Source organism: Alexandromys fortis, unplaced genomic scaffold (assembly GCF_014885135.2).
Source record: "Alexandromys fortis isolate MF-2015 unplaced genomic scaffold, M_Fortis_MF-2015_v1.1 scaffold_16, whole genome shotgun sequence".
In the NCBI taxonomy this organism is placed as follows: domain Eukaryota; kingdom Metazoa; phylum Chordata; class Mammalia; order Rodentia; family Cricetidae; genus Alexandromys; species Alexandromys fortis.
Genome location: NW_026067893.1, coordinates 15,754,721 through 15,775,684, shown reverse-complemented (window position 1 = coordinate 15,775,684; position 20,964 = coordinate 15,754,721). Strand labels below are relative to the sequence as shown.

At 47.7% G+C, this 20,964-nt stretch overlaps 1 protein-coding gene across 1 annotated transcript in view; it reads right to left on the bottom strand.

Annotated features, from left to right (window-relative positions):
• Nucleotides 1–497: 497 nt before the first annotated feature.
• Nucleotides 498–20,964, bottom strand: part of Cpn1 (carboxypeptidase N subunit 1) — a 24,941-nt gene continuing 4,474 nt past the window's right edge. Inside the window, exons 3-9 of the mRNA XM_050147156.1 lie at nucleotides 16,701–16,856; nucleotides 12,546–12,728; nucleotides 10,935–11,046; nucleotides 9,438–9,577; nucleotides 7,074–7,173; nucleotides 4,198–4,316; nucleotides 498–1,552 (exon numbers count right to left, since the gene is read on the bottom strand). Coding sequence (XP_050003113.1) covers nucleotides 1,409–1,552; nucleotides 4,198–4,316; nucleotides 7,074–7,173; nucleotides 9,438–9,577; nucleotides 10,935–11,046; nucleotides 12,546–12,728; nucleotides 16,701–16,856 — 954 coding nt within the window. The 3' untranslated portion in view covers nucleotides 498–1,408. The remainder of the gene's footprint in view (nucleotides 1,553–4,197; nucleotides 4,317–7,073; nucleotides 7,174–9,437; nucleotides 9,578–10,934; nucleotides 11,047–12,545; nucleotides 12,729–16,700; nucleotides 16,857–20,964) is intronic.

The following is a 20,964-nucleotide window of genomic DNA, read 5'->3' as shown; positions in this document are numbered from 1 at the left end:
GGAAGGAAGGAAGGAGGGAAGGAAGGAAGGAACGAAGGAAGGAGAGAAGGAAGGAAGAAGGAAGGAAGAAGGAAGGAAGGAAGGAGGAGGAGGAGGGAAGGAAGGAAGGAAAGAAGGAAGGAAGGAAGGAAGGAAGGAAGGAAGGAAGGAAGGAAGGAAGGAAGTTAGGTAGGTTGGGGGCCATGCCAGCAAGCCCTCTGTAACCCCATTTTGTAAGCATCAGTTCTGTCAAATGACTTAGTATTGGGGAAACTAAAGACAGTGATACTTAGATAATCTAGAAAAATGTAGCGTACATGACAAACAAAGGCATCGTGTGTCACTGAGCTGAGCGGTGCCCTCTCACGCTGCACCATTAGAAGGAGGGATCCAAGGAATTAAAACTGGAAATGGCAAAGAAACCACTAACCTTTTAGCCTGCAGAGAGACATCTCTTAGGAGGGAGAGGATACATCCTCGTCTCTTTTCCTTCTGACCACAGACCGAGATCGCTCACACACAGATCAAGAATGTGTTTACTCACAGCAAGAGGCCACATCTTCAAGCTGCTGATGTATATGAGGCTGTGCCCCAAGAAGGGAGCTGGGAGCTGCTCATCTCCTCAGGAAAAGGCTAGGTTCATTAGTGGAACAGCTGTGGGATCCCTAGCACCCAGCACTGGGGACAGAGGACTCAGAACACCACCCTGATGAAGGTCCATCAGCTTGTATGTTAGCAGGCATGAGATGGAAGAGGACACAGTGTCTTTAGAAACATCTAGTTTGCTCAGTAATGCCTTTGGGACCAGTGGGTTCAGCTGGGATTCAGCCAAGCCAAGAGCATTGACCTGCAGGACACGCTGCCAGCACACACCAGACTACAGGTGTGCCACGTCTCCTTACAAATCCAGAAACTATGGTAAAAGGTGTCACGTTTCCTTTACAGAGCTCACGGGTGAAAGGCAGGGACCTGGACCCTGTAGGTCAAATCCCTCCTTTTCTAGGGAACCACTGGCTATTGGTCCCAGGCTCTTGTGGATCCCCTCAGCACTGCAGTCATCTTGACAGCTTCATGCCGCACCACCCTGTCACCAGCTCCGTGCTGGACTCTGGAGACAGATGGACAGCCAGCTGGAAGCTGTCTCAGCATGCAGTGCTCACTGGCATGGGACCCAAACCAAACTCCCAGGAAGAAGGTCTCCAGAACCCTGCTTGAGGCACGCAGAGTAGGGCACCAGTTTCTGGAAGGTTCCAACTCCTTTAATGCTGGCTGGCCTAGGGAAGGCTTGCTCCGGGACAGACAGATACACTTGGAACTGTTCTGTATGTGCCTGTGTCTGGATATGTCCCTGATAATAAGGGAGAAGTGTGGTCACCGGATCTGGAAGCAGGGACCTGGCCTTGCTGTGTGTGGGCCTGGGTGCTGGGCTTCAGGCAGGGCCTCGATGCCTCTTTGTTGCTGTGTCTTTCTTTTTGGGTATCCGGGACTGCTTTGGCCTGCTTCCCTGTCCTCGGCCAGGAGCTTTCTGCACAGGGTGCACCTGAGATGTGCTTCGATTGAGTTGGAAATTGACCTGCAAGGGCAAAGCAGAAGCTAAGCGCCCGTTTGGACTCTTCCCTCATCACACCAGGTTCTAATGGTAGGTACTACAGACTTGGCAAGTATTTCCCAAAAGAGTGGTGCAGAACCAACCACCAATGGCATGAAGTGTATGGCTTGATGGACTAAATAGTAGCAAAAAGTCCTATCTACACCTGCAATCACAGTTTTGCTTATACCCTGCTTAGGGCAAGGGTGATGATGGAAGCCATCTTAATCTCTATTCCCTCCTAGTGGCTGCATGGGTCACGGGTACCGTGCCCATACACGTCGATGAGTGTCTCAACCTTCTGCGGCACTGCTTGGCACTAGGGATAAAAGAGATGACAGAGATTTCCTGGATAGACTTCTTTTTTTCTTTCTGAGATAGGGTCTCACTATGTAGTCCCAGCTACTCAGAACTTGCTTTGTAGACCAGGCTGACCTAGAACTCACAGAGATCCACCTGCCTCTGTCTCCTGACTGCTGGGATTAAAGGTGTGCATTACCACATCCTCCTGAATTCTTAAGCCCAAGATTACAAGGGCATCGGTGTGATCTAAGGGCTGTGTACAACTGTTCTCTAGCCATGGAACACATATGGAAAGATGCTGTGGACTCGGTGGGGGACAGTGGGCATGGGGCACTGGGTGTGGCTATAGAGCCAGCCCAGGCAGCAGAAGAGGAGGGCGTGACCCCAAGTCCTAACTGTACTCCCCTGGGGCTTCCCTGGCAATCCCTTCTTGTAATAGTTTGAACTATTGAAACAGCAGGGAGCTAAAAACACGCCCTGAGTTTCTTGCCTCTTCCATAAAAATCCATAGCCAGGTTTTCTGCTCGCTCTGTAAAGGGGAGGGGAGCCGGTGACAGCTGTGTGAGAGACCATTTCCCACTTTCCATTTAGTAAATACATAAACCCGGGAAAGGAAGAGAAGAGAGGAGACAGGCCACAAGAAGAGGATGGGGCAGAGGAGAAAGAAAGGCTCGACCATCTGCAGGGAGGTGGCGACAGCAGAGAATTCTGGGCCCTGGGAGAGATTTTAATCCTCTTAATTGTGAGATGAAAACCCTTTAATAAAGATGTTTTTTTTTTTTTCTTCCCTGGGGAAAGTGGCTAACTGCTCTAAAATTCAAATGGAAGCGAAGCAGCCGCTAGTGCAATCAATCAACAGACTGGCAGTGGCTTCTGTCACATCCAAACGACAGACTGTGCCTCTGGGTTATACTTGACACAATGAATGGGTACACTAGTTTATTTAAAGGATACGGGGGTGAACTACTTCAAAATAAGCTTAACTCAAGAGGTCTTGGAGCTGTTTACATCTGGCAGTGAACAGGCTTGCCTACAGCTCACTGTTTATGTGTGTGGCTGCTGCTGGCGTTTAATTTTAGGGTGCAATGGGGAAGAGAGGGGATTGCTGGCTGGGAAATCGGGTTCTGTGTAATGGAGGGCCATGGCTGTCAGTATAAATCGCATGCCATACAAGAAAGAGCAAAGGCCCGAGTTTGAATCCCCACAAGCCACTTAAAGCAAGACTAATCCCAGTGACCCTGCAGCAAGGCTTGGGGCAGAGGTGGAGCATCCCAGGCTAGCTAGCCTGGAGCACACATACTGTGCAGAGGACAACACACACTGCCTTAGAGAAGGTGGCAGGCAAGGACTGACACCCGAAATCATCCTCGGACTGCCATGCAAGTGCCATGGCATGTCCACACCCTGTCCTCCCAACACATACTCAAACACATCATATAAATCACACACACACACACACACACACACACACACGAGAGGGGAGGGGGAGAGAATATGTGAATATGTAGGAGGTGTTTTTTGGGGGGGGCAATGATCTGTACATTTTGGGGGGGATTTTAAAGGACCTGAATCTCTCTTTACTTTGTGGCTTATAGGGTTCTGCGCACAGGCAGGGAGCATAGAGTGAGTCCCTGAGACTCATTGGGAGGTGACTCCCACCCCCTCCATCCACCCACTGTGTGATACTGTACAGTTACTCACAGGTAGTCGTGAAGGTTAAAATGGTTAATTCCTGGAAAATCTTATATAGTATCTGATGCCCAGAAACTACCCAAAAGGCACTGCGTACTCTATTCAAATATATGAGCCACCTGAGGGCCTGGAGGGCTGACATTCATGGCTCCTTAATGTTCTGGTGTAATATGATAGACAGGAAAATGTTCTAGGCGCTGAGTCTATAGTTCTTTGCTTCTCGTCCTACCTATAAATGAGAGCTGTAGAGAGTTGAGAATTGGAGGTGGCTGGTCCTTGGTGGCAGCAACGGGAAAGTGAGCCCCAGATCACAGGGCACAGACGGTTTGCAGGGCGCCACCTAGTGGTGGACCCTGTTAATGGCATTGGAAGATGAAATCAGGGTTGCCTGGCGCATCCGCAGTGCCCCAGTGCTTACCGACCAGCCTTGTGCACCTCTATGGACCTGTGCTTTGTCTTTGCAATCCTTGAGAAGGAAGTGTTAGCACTAATATACAGAGGAAGAAGCAGGATAAGAGAGACAGGCTGTGCCAAAGAGACAAATCAGGAAAGTCAGGGGGAACCCAGCAACAGGGTTGTTTAAGATACAGCATGACATTTACAGATAAGGTTACATTCGGCTCAGCCAGACTCACCAGTGTTGGTCCCGCAGGCCCCACGGTCACAGTCACTGTTTGGGGGTCGTACCCTGGTGCCTTGGCGGTTACAGTATAAGTCCCCGGAAGCAGCAGACGGAAGTAATCTCCATGTTCACCTAAACGTCAGAAGGATGTAACTCAACCAGCTGACTTCAAAACCTACTTCAGAAAGAGCCTGGCTGTGAAAGCGGTCTGGGGTCTGACCTGACTACGGAGCCTGTTTTTTTGTTTTTTTTTTTTTTTCTTTTTCTTTCTTGAAGCATGATGAAACCTGTAAACAGTGAAACCATTCAGAAGTTCCTGGGCTGGAGTTACTCCTGGGAAGGTTCCCTTGTGCTCTGCATCAAACTACAGTCCATGCTGGATCCTGGGTCTCATACAGACACATGCTCACTAAAAGTCGCCAGGAAAGAGAGAAGGTGGAAACGTCTGGTAATATTCTGCCTGATAAGAAAACTTCGAGCCCTCTGACATTTGAAAGACCATTGCGAAGAAAGAGCTTCTGTTTGAAAAAATAGTACCTCACGCCTAAAGCTGTATGGAGGCGGATTTCACCAGAGAGAAGCAGAAACAACTGTTGTGAAGAACTGTCAAAGAGAGAAACCGACTGTCCTGTAGAACTGTGTGGGTTCTCCCGAAGCTGAACCGAGGCCCTGGAAAAGCTGAGCGGCGCACAATCTGTACCAACAATTCTGAGGGTCTGGGTGTGACAACCGGCGCCCAGGAATGTTACACCTGTGAGAGACTAAACGATCACTAACGGTCTGGCTTGAGCATCTTACTTTCCTCCTCTCCCCTGTCTCCCGCCTCCTCTCTGTGGTGAGACAGCAGGGTTTCATGTGGCCCAAACTAGCATCAAAGTTAGTATGCAGTCTGGCCTCAAATTCATGATCTTCCTTCCTCAGCCTTCTGAGTGTTGGCATTACAGGGTATACCACCATGCTGCCCAGAGGATATTGTTTTTAATGTACAGGGTCTTATATATAGGTCCTAAACTAGTTATATTGCCCTAGGATGGCCTCAAATATATGACCTTTCTGCCTCAACCTCCCCAGTTTAGGATTACAGGTATGCATTACGATGCCTAATTTGTGTGGTGCTGATCTCATGCCTTCCAGCCTGGTCTTAACTTCATGCCATAGCCAAGCATGCCCTTGGGTGCTCCCGAATGCTAGGATTACAGGTATGTTCCCCCATGCCTAGCTCATTCAGTGCTGGGAGTGAATCCAGAGCGTCTTGCATGCTAGAAAAGTACTTTACCAAGCTGCACCACAGCCCAGTAATTTACTTTGAAATACTTTAGCAACACAGTGTGTTATTATACACACATTGAACAGTTTAGGGTATATCCAGAAACTGTCATTATCTTAACTGGGGGCTCACACTCAAGGGTGATTAGCAATTGTGTTACAAAAGCTCCATTCTAGACACTTCTTCAAAGAGGCTGTCTCCACCTGTAACTAACACCAGGTGCTTTGCTAAGCAGCACAGCAACGGCACTAACAAGAGGAGTGGCTTCTATTTCGCACAATGGATGCTGAAAATGGGGCCTCTCTGTGGGAGCCGTTCTTAGTGGTAGCTGTTCTTAGTGGCTCTGATGTTTTTTACAGACCTTCCCACCCTTGCTTAAATTGGTGAGAACCAGAAGCCTGTTCCCCTGGGAAAGGTGCTGAGGTCTGACCCGTACACGGTCCTGTATGTAGCTGCTGGGCTGGAAGATTCCCAGTTCCCGGTCAGATTGAGGTGACAGAATTCTTTTTAGAACATTGCTTTTTCCTTAAAGAAGTCCTCCACTGAAGAGGCTCTGAGACCTCCTTCGAGGACGGGAAGATTTTATCCAGCCTGGACAGGCAGCATGAGCTAGGAGATGCCTGCCCGGTAGTTAAGGAGGTTGTTTTGAGAAGTGGGTAGCCACCAACATCCGTGAAATAGAAACTCCTGAGTGGTGAGCGGTTGGACTCAGCTGGGGACTTCGCCATACTATTCTTCCATGAGATGATTCTGTACCTGTTGGCATTCACTGTGCCTTGACAGAATCTAGAAGCACCTAGGATGAGCTTCTGGGGAGGCCTGTAAGGAATTATCTTGACTGTGTTAACTGAGATGAGACCGCTCACCCACTGTGAACGGCATCATTCCCTGGCTGGGACCCTGGGCTGTGCGAGCAAAGACAAAGAGCTGGGTCCTCACGTGTACACATTCGTCATTTCATTTCCTGATTATGGATGTGAGTTGGCCAGAGGCTTCAAGCTCCTGCCTGCCACCTCGACCCCCGACTGGAATGGACTAGACCCTGGAATGTGAGCCAGAATAAGCCCTTTTCTCCCCTAAGGTGCCAATTTTTTCAGAGTACTTTATTATAGCACCAGCAAAAGAAATCAAGACAGCACCCTTCCAGCAGGCTCTAGGTCAGTCCAAGATTATCCTCCACTGATGACCTCGCCCCAGATCAAGACTGTAGGAGAAATCTAATCTACCAGCTCTTCATGATCGGACACGTGGAAAACGCCTGAGCCAGAGGGCAGATTAAACATGAGTACCATCGTCCTTCTCAGCCTGTTCCACACTGTCATTATGAATTAATATCGTCAAGCCCAGAAACACTCCCAATAAGACTCTCTCCACAGTGATCCCTGAACTCTGACTAGGAGCTCCGTTTGCATGGATGCTCGCCTCTCTCAGAGCCTGCTCGCTCCAGACAGAAGTGAGAGAATTTCCTTAACTTTGGCTGCTTGATGCAGCGCTTGTTTTGTTCCCATATCCAGCATCCTTCCTTCCTGCAGGGCCTCACCCGTGTTCTTGATGGCTGGTCTCTCTAGCTCACAACCAGTCCCCAGTTCTACTGAAGGAGCCGTCCTTCAGTACCTACCTACCTGAAGTGACATCATGATTGATCCCAGTGACAGAAATGACAGCCCCTGTGAGGTTGTTAGAGTTCTCATCGAGCACCATGCCCTTGATGCCCTGGTGGACCTGCAGGAGACAGTGGCCAACAGCGGGTTAGAACAGCTGCGCGGTAGGCGGAAGAGGCTCTGGCCTTTCTCGTGGGTCCCCATGGTCCATCTTCACTAACGCCATGGCAGCAGCCTCCAGAGCAGGCTTTTACTGTCCTCCCAACCCCATAATCCCTTCTGGGTAGATGGAGTGAATCTGCTACACTCTCAGCCATCATGTGCCTTCCTTCTCAAAGCCCAGCTCAAAAGGCTTTAGGCTCCCGCGCTGGTCTGTAAGCTACAGTCTCCATCAGCAGCCCGACCTCACAACAGGTACCCTCTGCCTTGTTCCTCAGATCTGCCTCCATTCCAGTCACACTTCTAATCTAAGCTTTTTCTATTTTTTATTAATTTTATGGGTTTGGGTATTTTGCCTGCATGTGTGTCTGTGCACCATGTGCTTGCCCGGTGCCCGAAGAGGGTCTCAGATTCCCTGGGACTAGAGTCACCGTAGAGTCCCTAATGATTGCAAGTCACCATGAGGGTGCTGAAAGCCAAACTCAGCTCTTCTGAAAGAGCAGCCAGTGCGCTCAACTGCTGAGCCATTGCTCTAGTTCCTGATGGTCTGATCTTGGATTTTGCTTATATTAAACAAAAACCTTTAAATTGTGATAAGGGCTGTTGAGGTGGCGTAGTGGTTAAAGGTGTTTGCTGCCGAGCCTGGCAACCTGAATCTGATCCCAGGACCCAAATGGTAGAAGGAGAGAACAGACTCCCTCCCACAAGTTGCCTTCTGATTTCACCTACACACACACACACACACACCTTTAAAATAAATTGTGGTAAAATTCTCATACTGCAAACTGTACAGTCCAGTTTATCAAATACATTTGGAATGTGTGCCCAGCATGACAACTCATTTCCAGAACTCTCTTCATCTGACAGCACTGGAACTCCTCCCCTTAAATAGTAACTTTTGATCACTCACTTCTGGGTTTCGAAAACCCACCAATCCCAAGCTCAGGACTTGAAATCCCACCACTACCCACCCTGGAAAACTCCACCCCCAAGAAACCCTATATAACTTGGCCTTTCTCTCAGTTCTCTGCTGCTTCCCACCTGAGCAGAGGCAGCCACTCTCTTGGATCTCTCCCATTAAATCTCTTGTGTGAGGTGTGACCTTGTGGTATTCCTTGGTGGTATCCCATGCCAGAATACCTTCCCCTCAGGGCTGCAACACTTACACCCCCACCTCTGCTCCTCCGTCCCAGCCACCATTCTGCATTCTTTCTCTCTGATTTTAAGAATTGTATCTAAACAAATGGAGTCGCATAATATACGTGTTTGTGACTGGCTTATTTCCCTTAGCATAATGTCCTCCCGGTCCATCCATGCTAAGGTATGTGTCAGAGCTTACTTTGTTTTGAAGGGCTGAGTAATTTTCCTTCTTTCCTTCTTTCCTTCTTTCCTTCCTTCCTTCCTTCCTTCCTTCCTTCCTTCCTTCCTTCCTGTCTATTTGATTCCACTTCTTTGGGATAATTTTCTTTTAATTGCTGTTTCCTTTGTGGCTCTGGAGACCCAACTCTGGGTCTCTCTCATGCTAAGCAAGCACTTTATCACTGAACTAAACTTCAGCTGATTTTTAGTTTTTCGGAAGTGCTATCCCGTTGTTTTCACAGAAGTAACATAACTTTCCACTCCCAGCAGCTGTGCTCATGGGGCCCAGTTTCTCCACCTCCTCCTAAGCCTGTCATTCCTGTTTTTAACAGAAGCTGCTCCAGTGCATGTGAGTGGCAGCCCCTGTGGCTGGCGCCCCCGGCTGTGGCAGCCCCTGTGGCTGGCGCCCCCGGCTGTGGCAGCCCCTGTGGCTGGTGACCCTGGGCATGCTTTCAGATGTGTAGCTTGGCTTTTCTCACCTATCTACTTTGGAGGACCCTGCCCTGCTCTCGACACCTGGCCAGCCTGTGCCCCTCCACTCCTTGGACTCTTAGTTTAAGAGTCCACGCTACCACATGGCTTTCTTCATAGCATCCCTCTTTTCAACACTTTACAGAACTTACTCTCTTATTTTGTTTATTGCCTGTGCTCGTCAGAAGGGCAGTTCCGTACAGACAGAGACATGCTTGTCTACTCAGAATCCCCGGCTCTCAGTAAAGCTTGGACAGACAGCAGTGCTCCAGGACACTGAGCAGAATGCTTGTTGCACTGAGTCAGAGCCAGGGCCAGGCCTGCGTCCATGGCAACCCCAGCCGCCATTGGAAACACCTCTCCTGCAACCACAAGAGTCAAAAAATGAGATCTTACCTGTTCCAAGAACTGGATTAAGGCTTCCCGGTTACCCAGCCACTCCCGTGGCAGCTCCTCCTGCCGGGGGAACTTGTTGCAGCTCAGCTCTAGTGTGATCTCAAAGCAGTTGGTGTGGAGATAATTGAAGTCTTGCATTCCTAGGGAAAGAGCCCGTAGCGGGTCTTTGTGTGGAGCGCCCACTGTCACCCCACCCTATCTTCCTCTATAGTCACAATTTCTCTGCTACATCTTCATCACCTTCTCTTCTACCTCCTGACATCTGTTAACCCTTATCCTACACAGAGCTGTTCCTCCGGTCTTATACGTGTTGTATAACTTCCCAAGGGTACTGTTGATGCAGGGTCAGATACCACACGCTGAGACATTCATTGTGAGTGACGTAATTAACTTAGTTAATCTAGAGATCGAGCCAGTTTGCTTCAGAGTAGAGAATTTCTGAGGAGGCACGGGCCACGCTTTCTCAGAGGACAGGGAAGGTGGGAAGGAGAGAAAAAAAAAAAATAAAACAGGCACGATTTGAAAAAGCGTATCTAACGATTCCTATTTGGGGGTGGGGAGGCTGGTTTCCCAATACAAAGTTAAAGAAATAGAATCTAACTGAATCTTCCTGATGTGTTCATCAAGTTGGTTTGGGGCCACAAGTCTTAACTTCTCAATAACCCAGTGACGCCATGTTTTTTCTCCTCTCCGCTCTCCCCAGGACCAAACATCAGCTCAGCCCTCATCACTACGGGTGGCTCAGATGTGAGAGTATGGGAAAAGATAGATGTGAGCAACTCCTCTATGCACCCAGCTCCTGCTCCGGCCTCTCCCCTGTCCTTGCGGTGCAAGGTTCACAAGCCGGTTCCAGGCAGGTTCAGGGAAGAGGTGGAAATGGGGTGGAGAAATGGGACCATTTGCACCCCCTGCTAGATCTCCCTATCTTTTGTTATCGATGGCCAATGCCCATGCAAGTTCCTGCTGTGGGTAGCTGATAGCCCCAGTAGAGAGAGCAGCCAGCAAGGGGGCAAGCCCCTCGGCTCACCTGCTGCTGTCTGAAGCTCACCTCTGTGCTGCTTTTGAAAACAGAGCGTTTAGAAGCCAGGTATTTCAACTGCTTTACTTAAAGTATCAAAATTATGAGGTGAGTGTGTTATCGGGATTAGAGACAGGAAAAACCAAAGCACAGAGGGGCCATGCAATTAGCCTGAAGCCACACAGCTGGTGCACAAACAAGATGAATTCCAAGCCCATTTAATCTCAGAGATCACACCCATCACTGCTCGGTCTCATTTTTCTCCTATGCCCCAGCAGAAAAGGGCATAAAACACTAGCTGGACAAGCCCACACATTATCGCCTCCTTGGTCTGTTAGGATCACAAATAGGCTATTAAATGCCAGCTGGGGAGCTCTCTGTTTCTCCACCCACCTCTACCCGTCATGGTGCAAAATTCCATAGTATTCCCTATGAGTTCCTGAGGAGGAAGCAATGGCCATTCCCAGAACTCCACTTACCCTTGCTGAGAGAGTACCAAGACGCCCCGTTGGTGATGCCGTCTGGGAAGTAATCGCCGCAGTTCCAGCCTTGGTGCATCCAGCCATGCGCATAGGAGTAGACCTTGGCCAGCTGGAAAAAAGGCGGAAAATGACTGCAAGCAATCCCAACTCACTCAGCCCTGGCTGAGCCTAACTAGGGGGACATCAAGAGGCTACAATGTCACCAAATATAATGCTTCAGTGCAAGGAAGTGTGATCAGAGACAGAGGAGGTGATGAGGTGGTGGTGGTGTGCGCGCATGTGTGCATGTGTGTGCATGCTTGTGTGCATGTGTGTGTGCATGTGCAAGTATGTGTGAATGAGAGTGTACATGCATTTATGTAAGTGAGCATTTATGTATCCGGACTGTAGTTGGGAATTCTACAGTCCTCCTTTGCCTCTCTCCCTCTCTGTTGAGTTTTTTGAAACAGGGTCTCACTCTGTTGTCCAGGCTGCCTTTGAACTCAATCCTGCCTCAGCTTCCAGATGCTGCAATTGCTGCGAGGAGCCCTGTATTCTGGTGTTTCCACTTTCTCGGGGATAAGTCTGTCACATGCAGAGAGGTGGCAGCAGATCATACAGAAAGCCCTTTCAGTTGGATCATTTTCTAGATGAATTCAATGACAGCTAAAAGATGTGTGCTGGAAAGAGATGCGCATGCTTAGACTCTATGATCCCATTACTTTTTAATGCTTTTTATTTTTCTCTTTTGTTTTTTTGAGACATATTTTCCTGGCTGGCCTAGAAATGCCTTTTAGGTGCTGGGATTAAAGGTGTACATCACCATGCCTGATCATTATTTTTATATATACAAAAATAGACAAAATGTTATTATAGGAAGAAAAATGTATTAACTTACTGCATAGCAAATTAGTGTCATTCTCTGTAATTCATTGATAAATTATAAACATTACTAATATTATCTATAGATACATTCATATTTTATGATTTAGTAAATTTTATTGCAAAAGATTCTGAATTTACAAAATATATTACAAATATATAACTCTCTATATTCATCTTTTAAAAAGGTGTGTGTGTGTCTGTGCCTGTGAGCGCAGTTGCCCTTGGAGACCAGACATGTCGGCTCCCCTGGAAGTGGTTTTGAGCTAACAAACATGGATGCTAGGAACAGAACTGGGGTCTTCTACAAGAGTAGCAAGAACTCTTAGCTAAAGACCCATCTCTCCAGCCCCTGTTCTATTGTTTTGTATTATTAGTTAAATCTATTTTTCATTAAGATGGGCATATTATCATAAAGATGTAAATTAGATTCTCTCAAAATTCCTCTTTATTCCACTAACTCGTGGACAGTGGAGTTAGCCTTCAGGCATATTCTCACTTGCCACCAGCATAGCTGTTCTTCATCACAGCAATTATAAAATGTCTTCCTTTTATCTAATCATTCCTAGATTCATGGCCTGCCACCCGAAATAAAATGTAACTTACTAGACAGCCCCTCCCCCCAAAGCAGACCCTGTTTTCTGTGATTGTCTGTGGACTTGTCACTATGGATCCTGTGTCTCTGACTTGAATCTCCTCCCCTGAGGCCCAAGTTCCCCTGCTGGCATGAGCTGCCATCCGGCATACCGTCTGAAAGAGCTGGTCATCTGGCGTGGGGGAATTGGAGGTACGGTGGGGACCTCGGAAACGATGATCAAGTGACTTGTCGTATGGGTAATTGGCCACCACAGCCCCGCCATGCAGATTGGCTGAGAGAACTAAATTCAGGGAACGAATCCACTGGATCACCGCCCGGGTCTCGGGTTCCACCTGTGAAGACGTGAGAGTTGGCAGCCAAGGTGTGGCTGAGTTGTCACATGGTCCTTTGGAGAAATTCTGTCAGGAAGAGGCTGGCAGGGACAGTAAGTCTCACCCCTCGCCCCCAGATATGAAAACTGGGGCTCGGAAACTTTGACCTTGATGATGATGATTTCAAAATAAAGCATAGGGGACCCCTTCCCAATGTGAGATGTGTGGATTACAATGCACAGACTAGGTGCAAAGGGAGCCTCCAGGGTAGTGAGACTCTTCTGCGCATACAACAGCGATGGACACTCCCAGCATGTGCGCCCACACCCACGGATGCTCTAACACCAAGAGGAATCACTAGTGGAGATTGTAGATCCTGAGTGTTGGGGTCAGGTCAATGTAGGTGCAGAGACTGTAACGAACACACCACTCTGGGATACGATGCTGAAGGTGGGATCAGTGAAGGAACAGGAAGTGTGCAGGACCTCTTTATATTTTTTTTACTCACTTTTGGGAGAGGAGAGGAAGGAGAAAGGAGGGGAAAAGGGAGGAAGAAGGGTGGGGGGGGAGAGGGGGAACGAGAGAGCAAAGGTTTCCCAGTTTATTCCGTGCAGCAGGGGCTGAGCTTCTTTGCAAAACATTTATGATTCTAATCATATAAACCACTTGCTTGAAGCAATGACTTTGGCCTCCTCTCCCAACACATCTGCCACACCATTTTAGTGACACTCTGGTCAGATCTACATTTCATAGACGAGACACACGAAGCTCTACTGAGTACCACTTTGCTAGTGACTGGCAGTATTAGGAAAACCTTGACCCCACTGACTCACAACACAAACAATCCAGTCGCCAGTGCTTTTCCTCCTCACAGACAGGCTTGTCTGGTGACCTCTTGGGGTCAATGAGTTAATGGCTCTTCTTAGACCAAAGGTCAGTTCTAAAGGTCCTGTCTTTCCAGTCCCCAAAGAGGTTGGCTGAAGAGAATTGGGTCTCACACAATCAGATCAGAATAGACACATCAGGTGGGAATGGGTGTGTCCTAGCAATGTTTGGTGAGTACATCATTGTACAAAGTCACGGAGTGAATTTACAGAAACTAACATGGCTATGTGACCAGGGAACACTGCTGTACACATAACCTATGTTGGAGAAATTGTCATTTTATGGCATATAGGCCCTTTGATGCACCCTTGCTTCTCGTTCCAAAAGGTCAGCTTCCCGTCATTCCTTTCCCTCGTGGAACACAGGAGAGCTCCTACTGTTACTTTTCTATTCTGAGTTAGGCAGAAGACTGAGTGGGAGGTTCATTATCTTGTCTTATACAGAAAAACAAGTTTAATAATCAAAACACAGGGCTGTAGAGACGGCTCAGCAGTTAAGAGCTCTTGCTGCTAGCACAGAACCCAAGTTGGGTTTCCAGCACCCATGTCAGGTCACAACCACCTGTAACTCCAGCTCCAGGGGACATGATACCCTCTTCTGGATTCTGGGAATACCTGTGGCTAACGTGTACATACCCCCACACAGATACATAGACCCCCACATAATTATAAATAGACAAATAAAGCTTTTAAAAATTCAGAGCATGGCTCATGACTATAACCAGTGGAGGCAGAGCTGGAGAAAGAGACGTTCAAGGTCAACCTCATAAAAAAGTTTGAGGCCTGCTTAGGTTACATGTTACCTTGGCTCAGGAAATAAAAAATTACCTATAATATTCTTTGGGCTAGATACACTGAATAGGACCACGTTAATTTTTTTTGTACTTACTTAACTGAACCAAAATGACAGCTATAACCAGAAATCCAACACGTCAATATGACTTTTGTGTCATTTTCTAAAAAGATTATATTTTATTTTAAATTATGTGTGGGGGTATGTCCACAGGATGTGGGTCATCAGAAGTTCCTGGAGTTGGAGGAATTTGCGAGCTGTCCGGTGTGGGAGCTCTGGAAGGATAGTGGGCACTTTTAACACCAAGCCATCTCTCCAGCCCCCATCGTTTTCAAGGGGAGAATATTGACCTTATCCACCCAGGAACGTTCCTCTCCCCAGTCTCCAAGCTTGGATATTCACAAATGGAGCGTTGGAACCATAGCACCCAGGAAAAAAGTCAGGGCTGGCAGGGATGCTCCGAGAATGGCGGTGGTTACTCCCACCCAGCAGCAGGACCACACAGGTGGACAGGAGGTCCACACCTTCATGTTACCTAGGGCTTACCAAATGCTGTCTCCCATTGTGAGAGCAAGGGAAGCAAGGGGAGCTTTAAAATGCAAAGGGTCACATAGGAGAAACCATGAGTTAGACACCCCAAACCTCATTCTATAGCTAACATTGTGAATGTCTGATTCACCACCAGTAGGAGAGACTTGTCTATAGCATGCTGGAGCTTCCTGTCAGGAGTTCAGGATCAGCAGAAATACTGTTGGGCTATGAGTCAGAAGGTCTGTGTGTGTTCATGCAGATGGGCGTGTACATGAGGGTGTGTGTGCGTGTGTAGGGAGGACAGAGGTCGAAGTTGGGTGTTTTTCTTGTTCACTCTCCACCATACATTTACATTTTTTAAATTGTGCTTCTTTTGTGTGCACACGTGTGTGTGTGCATGGGCACATGTACACGGCAGCCTGATGTTGAGGTCAGATGACAACGGCTCTCTTCCACCATGTGGGTTCTGGGAATCAAACTCAGGTCTTCAGGCTTGGCAGAAGGAACTTTGCCCACTGGGCTGTCTCATGGGACCTAAACCTAGCTATCTGGCATGGTTCTGAATTCAAACTCAGGTCCTCGTGCTTTAGGACAGGAACTTTACCAATTGAGTCATCTCCCTAACTCATTCCTAGGCTTTAATATTGACTGTTGTGGAATATTATTTTAAGATGTGTTACATTCGTTTATTCTCTAGAACATTGGTTTAATGATGCAAAGGTGTGTTGGATTCTTTTATGTTGCATTTATTTAACTCTGTGAAACTGTGTTACTTTGCCTGCCTAAAATACCTGATTGGTCTAATAAAGAGCTGAACGGCCAATAGCAAGGCAAGAGAAAGAACAGCCAGGCTGGCAGGCAGGGAGAATAAATAGGAGGAGAAATCTGGGAAGAAAAGATTGGGAAGCAAGAAATGAAGGAGAGAAGAACACCAGGTGCCAGGCACCCAGCTACACAGCAAGCCATGGAGTGAGAAGAAAAGAAAGATATACAGAAACAGAGAAAGGTAAACTTCTAGAAGCAAAAGATAGATGGGGTAGTTTAAGTTAAAAAAGCTGGCAAGAAACAAGCCAGGCTAAGGCCAGCCTTTTATAAGTAAGAAAACATCTCCGTGTGATTTATTTGGGAACTGGGTGGCGGGTTCCCAGAGAGCAAAGAGTAAAATATCCCAACTCTAATTGATTCCTTCGATTATTAACTATGTGAATTTAATTTGGGGCTATAAACAGTAACTGTCAAACAGGGCTAATGTTGGCTACTATTTCTTGTCACATTCACGGTCTAGTGCTGTGGTGACTAACTGAAACAAGCTTGGGAAGAGCTCTGAGAACTCACCAAGTGCAGGCTTCTCCTCCTTTACCACCACCACTGCCAACCTGCACAGCCAGCGGGGACTTGCTGCCTGGAGGCTCTGTGCTGCCAGAGCGAAGAATCCAAAGAACCCTGACAGCTATTCTTCTTCTAGATAATTAATAAGGAGGGAGTTGATGCTTAATTCTTTTTTTAAAGATTTATTTTATTTATTATGTATACTATGTTCTGCCTGCATGTTTGCCTGAGGCCAGAAGAGGGCATCAGATCTCATTACAGATGGCTGTGAGCCACCATGTGGTTGCTGGGAATTGAACTCAGTACCTCTGGAAGAGCAGCCAGTGCTGTTAACCTCTAAGCCATCTCTCCAGCCCTGATGCTTAATTCTTGATAGTTCTGTTGATGTGAAGAATGCTTAGCATCCTGCAAGCAACTCCAAGTGGCAATTTACTGGCTTCTGTTGCCATCTCCTACCTGACTTTTCCAATTGTCTGGGAGGGGTAAGTGGTGGTTGGGGCCGCCATACTTCTCGTTGTAGTAGAAGTAGGTGTTGAGGTCAGGGAAGTTGCGGTTCAGGTCCACTCCATTTGCATTGTTCCTACCAACCAGATACCCAGATGTGCTTGGACCCTGGCAGAAAGGAAGAGAGGAAAGATGAGCATTTAAGACAGAATCCTGTATTTCAAGAGTGTGGCGTGACTTTTAAAGATACTAACTACATTAGCTACTTTTCAATTTCTGTGATGAAATACTATGACCAAAATCAATTTTTAAAAAAGGTTTTATTTTAGTTTACGGGTCCAGAAAGAGAGAGAGATGGGGAGGGAGAGCGGGGAGAAAAGAGAAAGTGAGTTTATAATGGGCCAGAAAGAAGGGCATGGTTGACACGCTACCACGACACAGGGCATGGTTGACACGCTACCACGACACAGGGCATGGTTGACATGCTACCACGACACAGGGCATGGTTGACATGCTACCACGACACAGGGCATGGTTGACATGCTACCATGAGACACAGGGCATGGTTGACACGCTACCACGACACAGGGCATGGTTGACATGCTACCATGAGACACAGGGCATGGTTGACACGCTACCATGAGACACAGGGCATGGTTGACACGCTACCATGACACAGGGACGCTTCAAAATTCCCTAGACCCCACCCCTCTCTGAGGATTTACAGGCAGTCAATGGTTGCTATGGAGAAAGGGCTCCCAAGGCCCCGCCCCTCCATGAAGAACTGTTGACAGTTAATGGATACTGGGGAGCTCTTCAGTGGTGCAGCCATAAGTCAAATGTTCCAATAACTGACCCTTCATCCATGCTCACAAAAGCAATCTTAGTTAAACTCTAGGTCACACGTAGGAGGTAGAAAGACAACTTTATATACATGCATGAAAATGTCACCAAGAAACCCTTATGCATCTATAATTAACATATGTTAATGAAAGCAAATTATGAAATACTAGGATTCTTTTCCTTTGAGGAGTCTTAAACTTCTGGATCCCTTAATTTCTCTGTTCACACTTCCGATTTTAGCTTTCTTGTTTATGTTTCCCCCACCTACTCACTCATCCATTTAGTCAACTGCCATCCACTTACACACTGCCAACCCAGTGCCCTCAGACACTGAGGAAAGAGCTAAGTGAGATATTGCTCCAGCCTCCTAGGAATTCGCAGTCACTGGGGGAGCAGACAAATACATCAGTAAATACAGAGTGATAAACAAAGATGTGTTAAAACCCCTGTTAGGGCTGGGCTGCAGCTGGGGCTCAGTTGTTTCAGGTGCTTGTCTGGCATTCATGAAGTCCCCTGTTTGATCCCTGGAACCGCAGAATACCAGGGTGGCACGCGGTTCAGAAATTCAAGGTCACGTTTTGCTGCACAGCAAGTTCAAGGCCAGCCTGAGCTATGTGAGATCCTGTTCCAGAGTGGGGGTAAAAGGTCTGTGCGTGTGTATGTGGGAGATTATTAGAACTGTTTTGTGTGTCCTTGGAGACGGGGACTAGTGTCCACTACAGTCCTACAGACTAAGCAGGTAAAGCTCAAATTCTTGCTTGTTCCTGGAAGTGAGGTGAATGAACCTCACTTCCTATTGGCAAGTCAGAGATGCCATTCAAATTTTCTTTAAGAATATTTATCAGCCAGGCGGTGGTGGCGCTCGCCTTTAATCCCAGCACTCGGGAGGCAGAGACAGGCGGATCTCTGTGAGTTCGAGGCCAGCCTGGTCTACAGAGCTAGTTCCAGGACAAGAACCAAAAGCTACGGAGAAACCCTGTCTCGAAAAATCCAAAAGAAAAAAAAAAAAGAAAAGAAAAGAATATCATTCTCGGCACTTCCCTTTTTACATGGGCATCCTGCTTACGTTTTTTAATAGTAGACTTACTGAAAACATTGTGTTTTAAAAAGTTCTCTTAAGTTACCTCCATTATTTCTGTTCCAGTTCAAACATTTCTCTGACTTTTGAGCAGGGGTTTTTCTCACTGCTTCTTGTTCTTAGCAGTGCAGCTCTTGACTGTCACTATTAGGAGCACTGGGCTCCATTGGTTGGTTTTGTGCACCACTGCTCATCAGGCTGGCAAAGGAGGGCTTTCTGGGCTACAGGTTGTGGTTGGTGTCAGAGTGTTAACTTAGTGCGTGTGAAACTTCTGGATTTCATCTCCAGCAAAGTCCAAAAAAGGGAAGAGGACGAGAAAGAAGGGTAAATAGGAGGAGTGAGAGAGGAAGAAGAACAGGAGGAAGAGGAAGAGCAATCCCTCAGCTGAAGGTTCCTAGGTTCCCATCAACAGAGCAAATGGTGTAATGGCTTGCTATCGCTACAGTGGATGGTGGTGGAGCACATCTTTAATCCCAGCACTTGGGAGGCAGAGGCAAGTGGATCTTTATGAGTTTGGGGGCCAGCCTGGTCTACAGAGCAAGTTTCAGGACAGCCAGGGCTACGCAGAGAAATCCTATCTCAAAAACCAACCAACCGACCGACCAACCAAATAAACAAACCATGGCAGCTTTTCACCTGGAGCTCAGAAGCCTGAACTGGGTGTCACGGTGAGGTGCCAGCAAGACTCTAAGGGACTCTTTCCCTGACTTCCACGACTTCCAGAAACCCTTCACATTTTTAGGTTTATGGTTCTTTCTTCCATCTTCAGAGCTAGCTGCGAAACACCTGAAGTGTTTCTTTCCTTCCCACCCCGACACTCCCTCTTCCACACTAATGCCCAAAGTGGCTGGGCTCCCTTAAAGAGATGTAGTAATTTTGTGTCAAATGATTAGTGACCTCACTTTTATCTGCAACCTTAATTCTCTCTACCCAAGCTATAGAACGTTTTCATAGGTTTGGGGATTAGGATGTGAATCACCGGGGAGCCATTATTCTGCTCCCCTGCAAATGGCTAAGCATCTCCTGGGGCAGCCATGCAGACGATTTTTCTCTGCACAGAAGAGTCTGAGATCCTAGAGGGTCCTCTCTCAGAGTCAACCGCGTTCAAGATCTCCTCCCTCTGACTAAGACACACCGAGCAGGCAGGGAAGGGGCCACAGGGGATTTCTTTTCCATCTTGTCTGTTGCAAGGGTGTGGGCAGTGCCGGGTTGCTTCTCCCGCTTCCCTGCTGTATACAGAGAATGCAGGACGGGGCCAAGCTGGAGTTCCCTTCTCCCCTTCTCCAGCTTTCTCCCTCCTCTGGAATGCAAGGCCCAGGCCTGACAGTGCTTCCCATAGGTTCTCTTTCTGTGCGTTCAGTCATTTCAGCAGAAACTGTGAGACTGAGTTAGCTTTGTGCTAGGCCAGCCTCTGGGTCTGGTAGGTACCTTATCTGCCTCAACCAGCTTCCAGCAGGTTTAAAATACACTTCTAACTTAGTCTTCCTTCCATAGATATTTAAATGCAGCTTTTTAAAGAACACATGTGCTGAGTGGACGGCAGCTAGATGCCTGGGCTTTTCTGCGACATTAGGGAGACTGAGCTGAGCTCTGGAACCCACATTTCAAAAACCCTTCCCCTGTTATTCTGACCCACAGCCACAACGCAGGGCTTAAAGGGAGCCGCGACGGCTCGCGGCATCTATGTTAGGAAATGAAGGGCAAGCCAGGAAACATGTCTCACTGCAAGAACGACTCCAGAATAAAGAATTGGAATGCCGAGCACCCCACTAGCAGAAGGCAGGCTCTGGAGAAACAGGTGCCAGGCCTAGTAACGCCGCTGTGACCCAGTCACCTCCTGAGTCAGGAGGGTCCTAAGCTTGAGACCTGCTTCATGAGTTCCGAGTCTAGCCCTGGCAATTTTTCAAGTTCCTGTCTCGGAATAAAAATTAAAAAAAGGTTTGGGAATACAGTTTAGTGGTGGAATATTTGGCTAGCATGTTTAGTTTAAAGCCTCAATAGGTTGGGGGCGGGGCGGGAATCATCTAGAACTAACCCCTTCCCAAGATCTGGCAAAAGTGTGTGCTTTTCTGCTAAAAGTACAGGAAGCTGGGTATTCGGTAACACCCTCTCCCATCTGCAGAATTTTACAGGTTACCTGGACTGGTGTAGGAGGCTGGAATTCAAGCAGAGCCCACAGTTACCACAAGCAAGGCATTTCAGGGACGTTAACGTTTTAACCTTTAGCTTCCGCCTTTCCCTGCACCCCAGCTATTTGTCTCCCTCCCTCCCTCTTTCTCTCCCCCATTTCTCCCTCTCTCTCCCCCATCTCTCCCTCTCTCTTCCCTCCCTCTCTCTCCCATCCCTCCCCCCCCC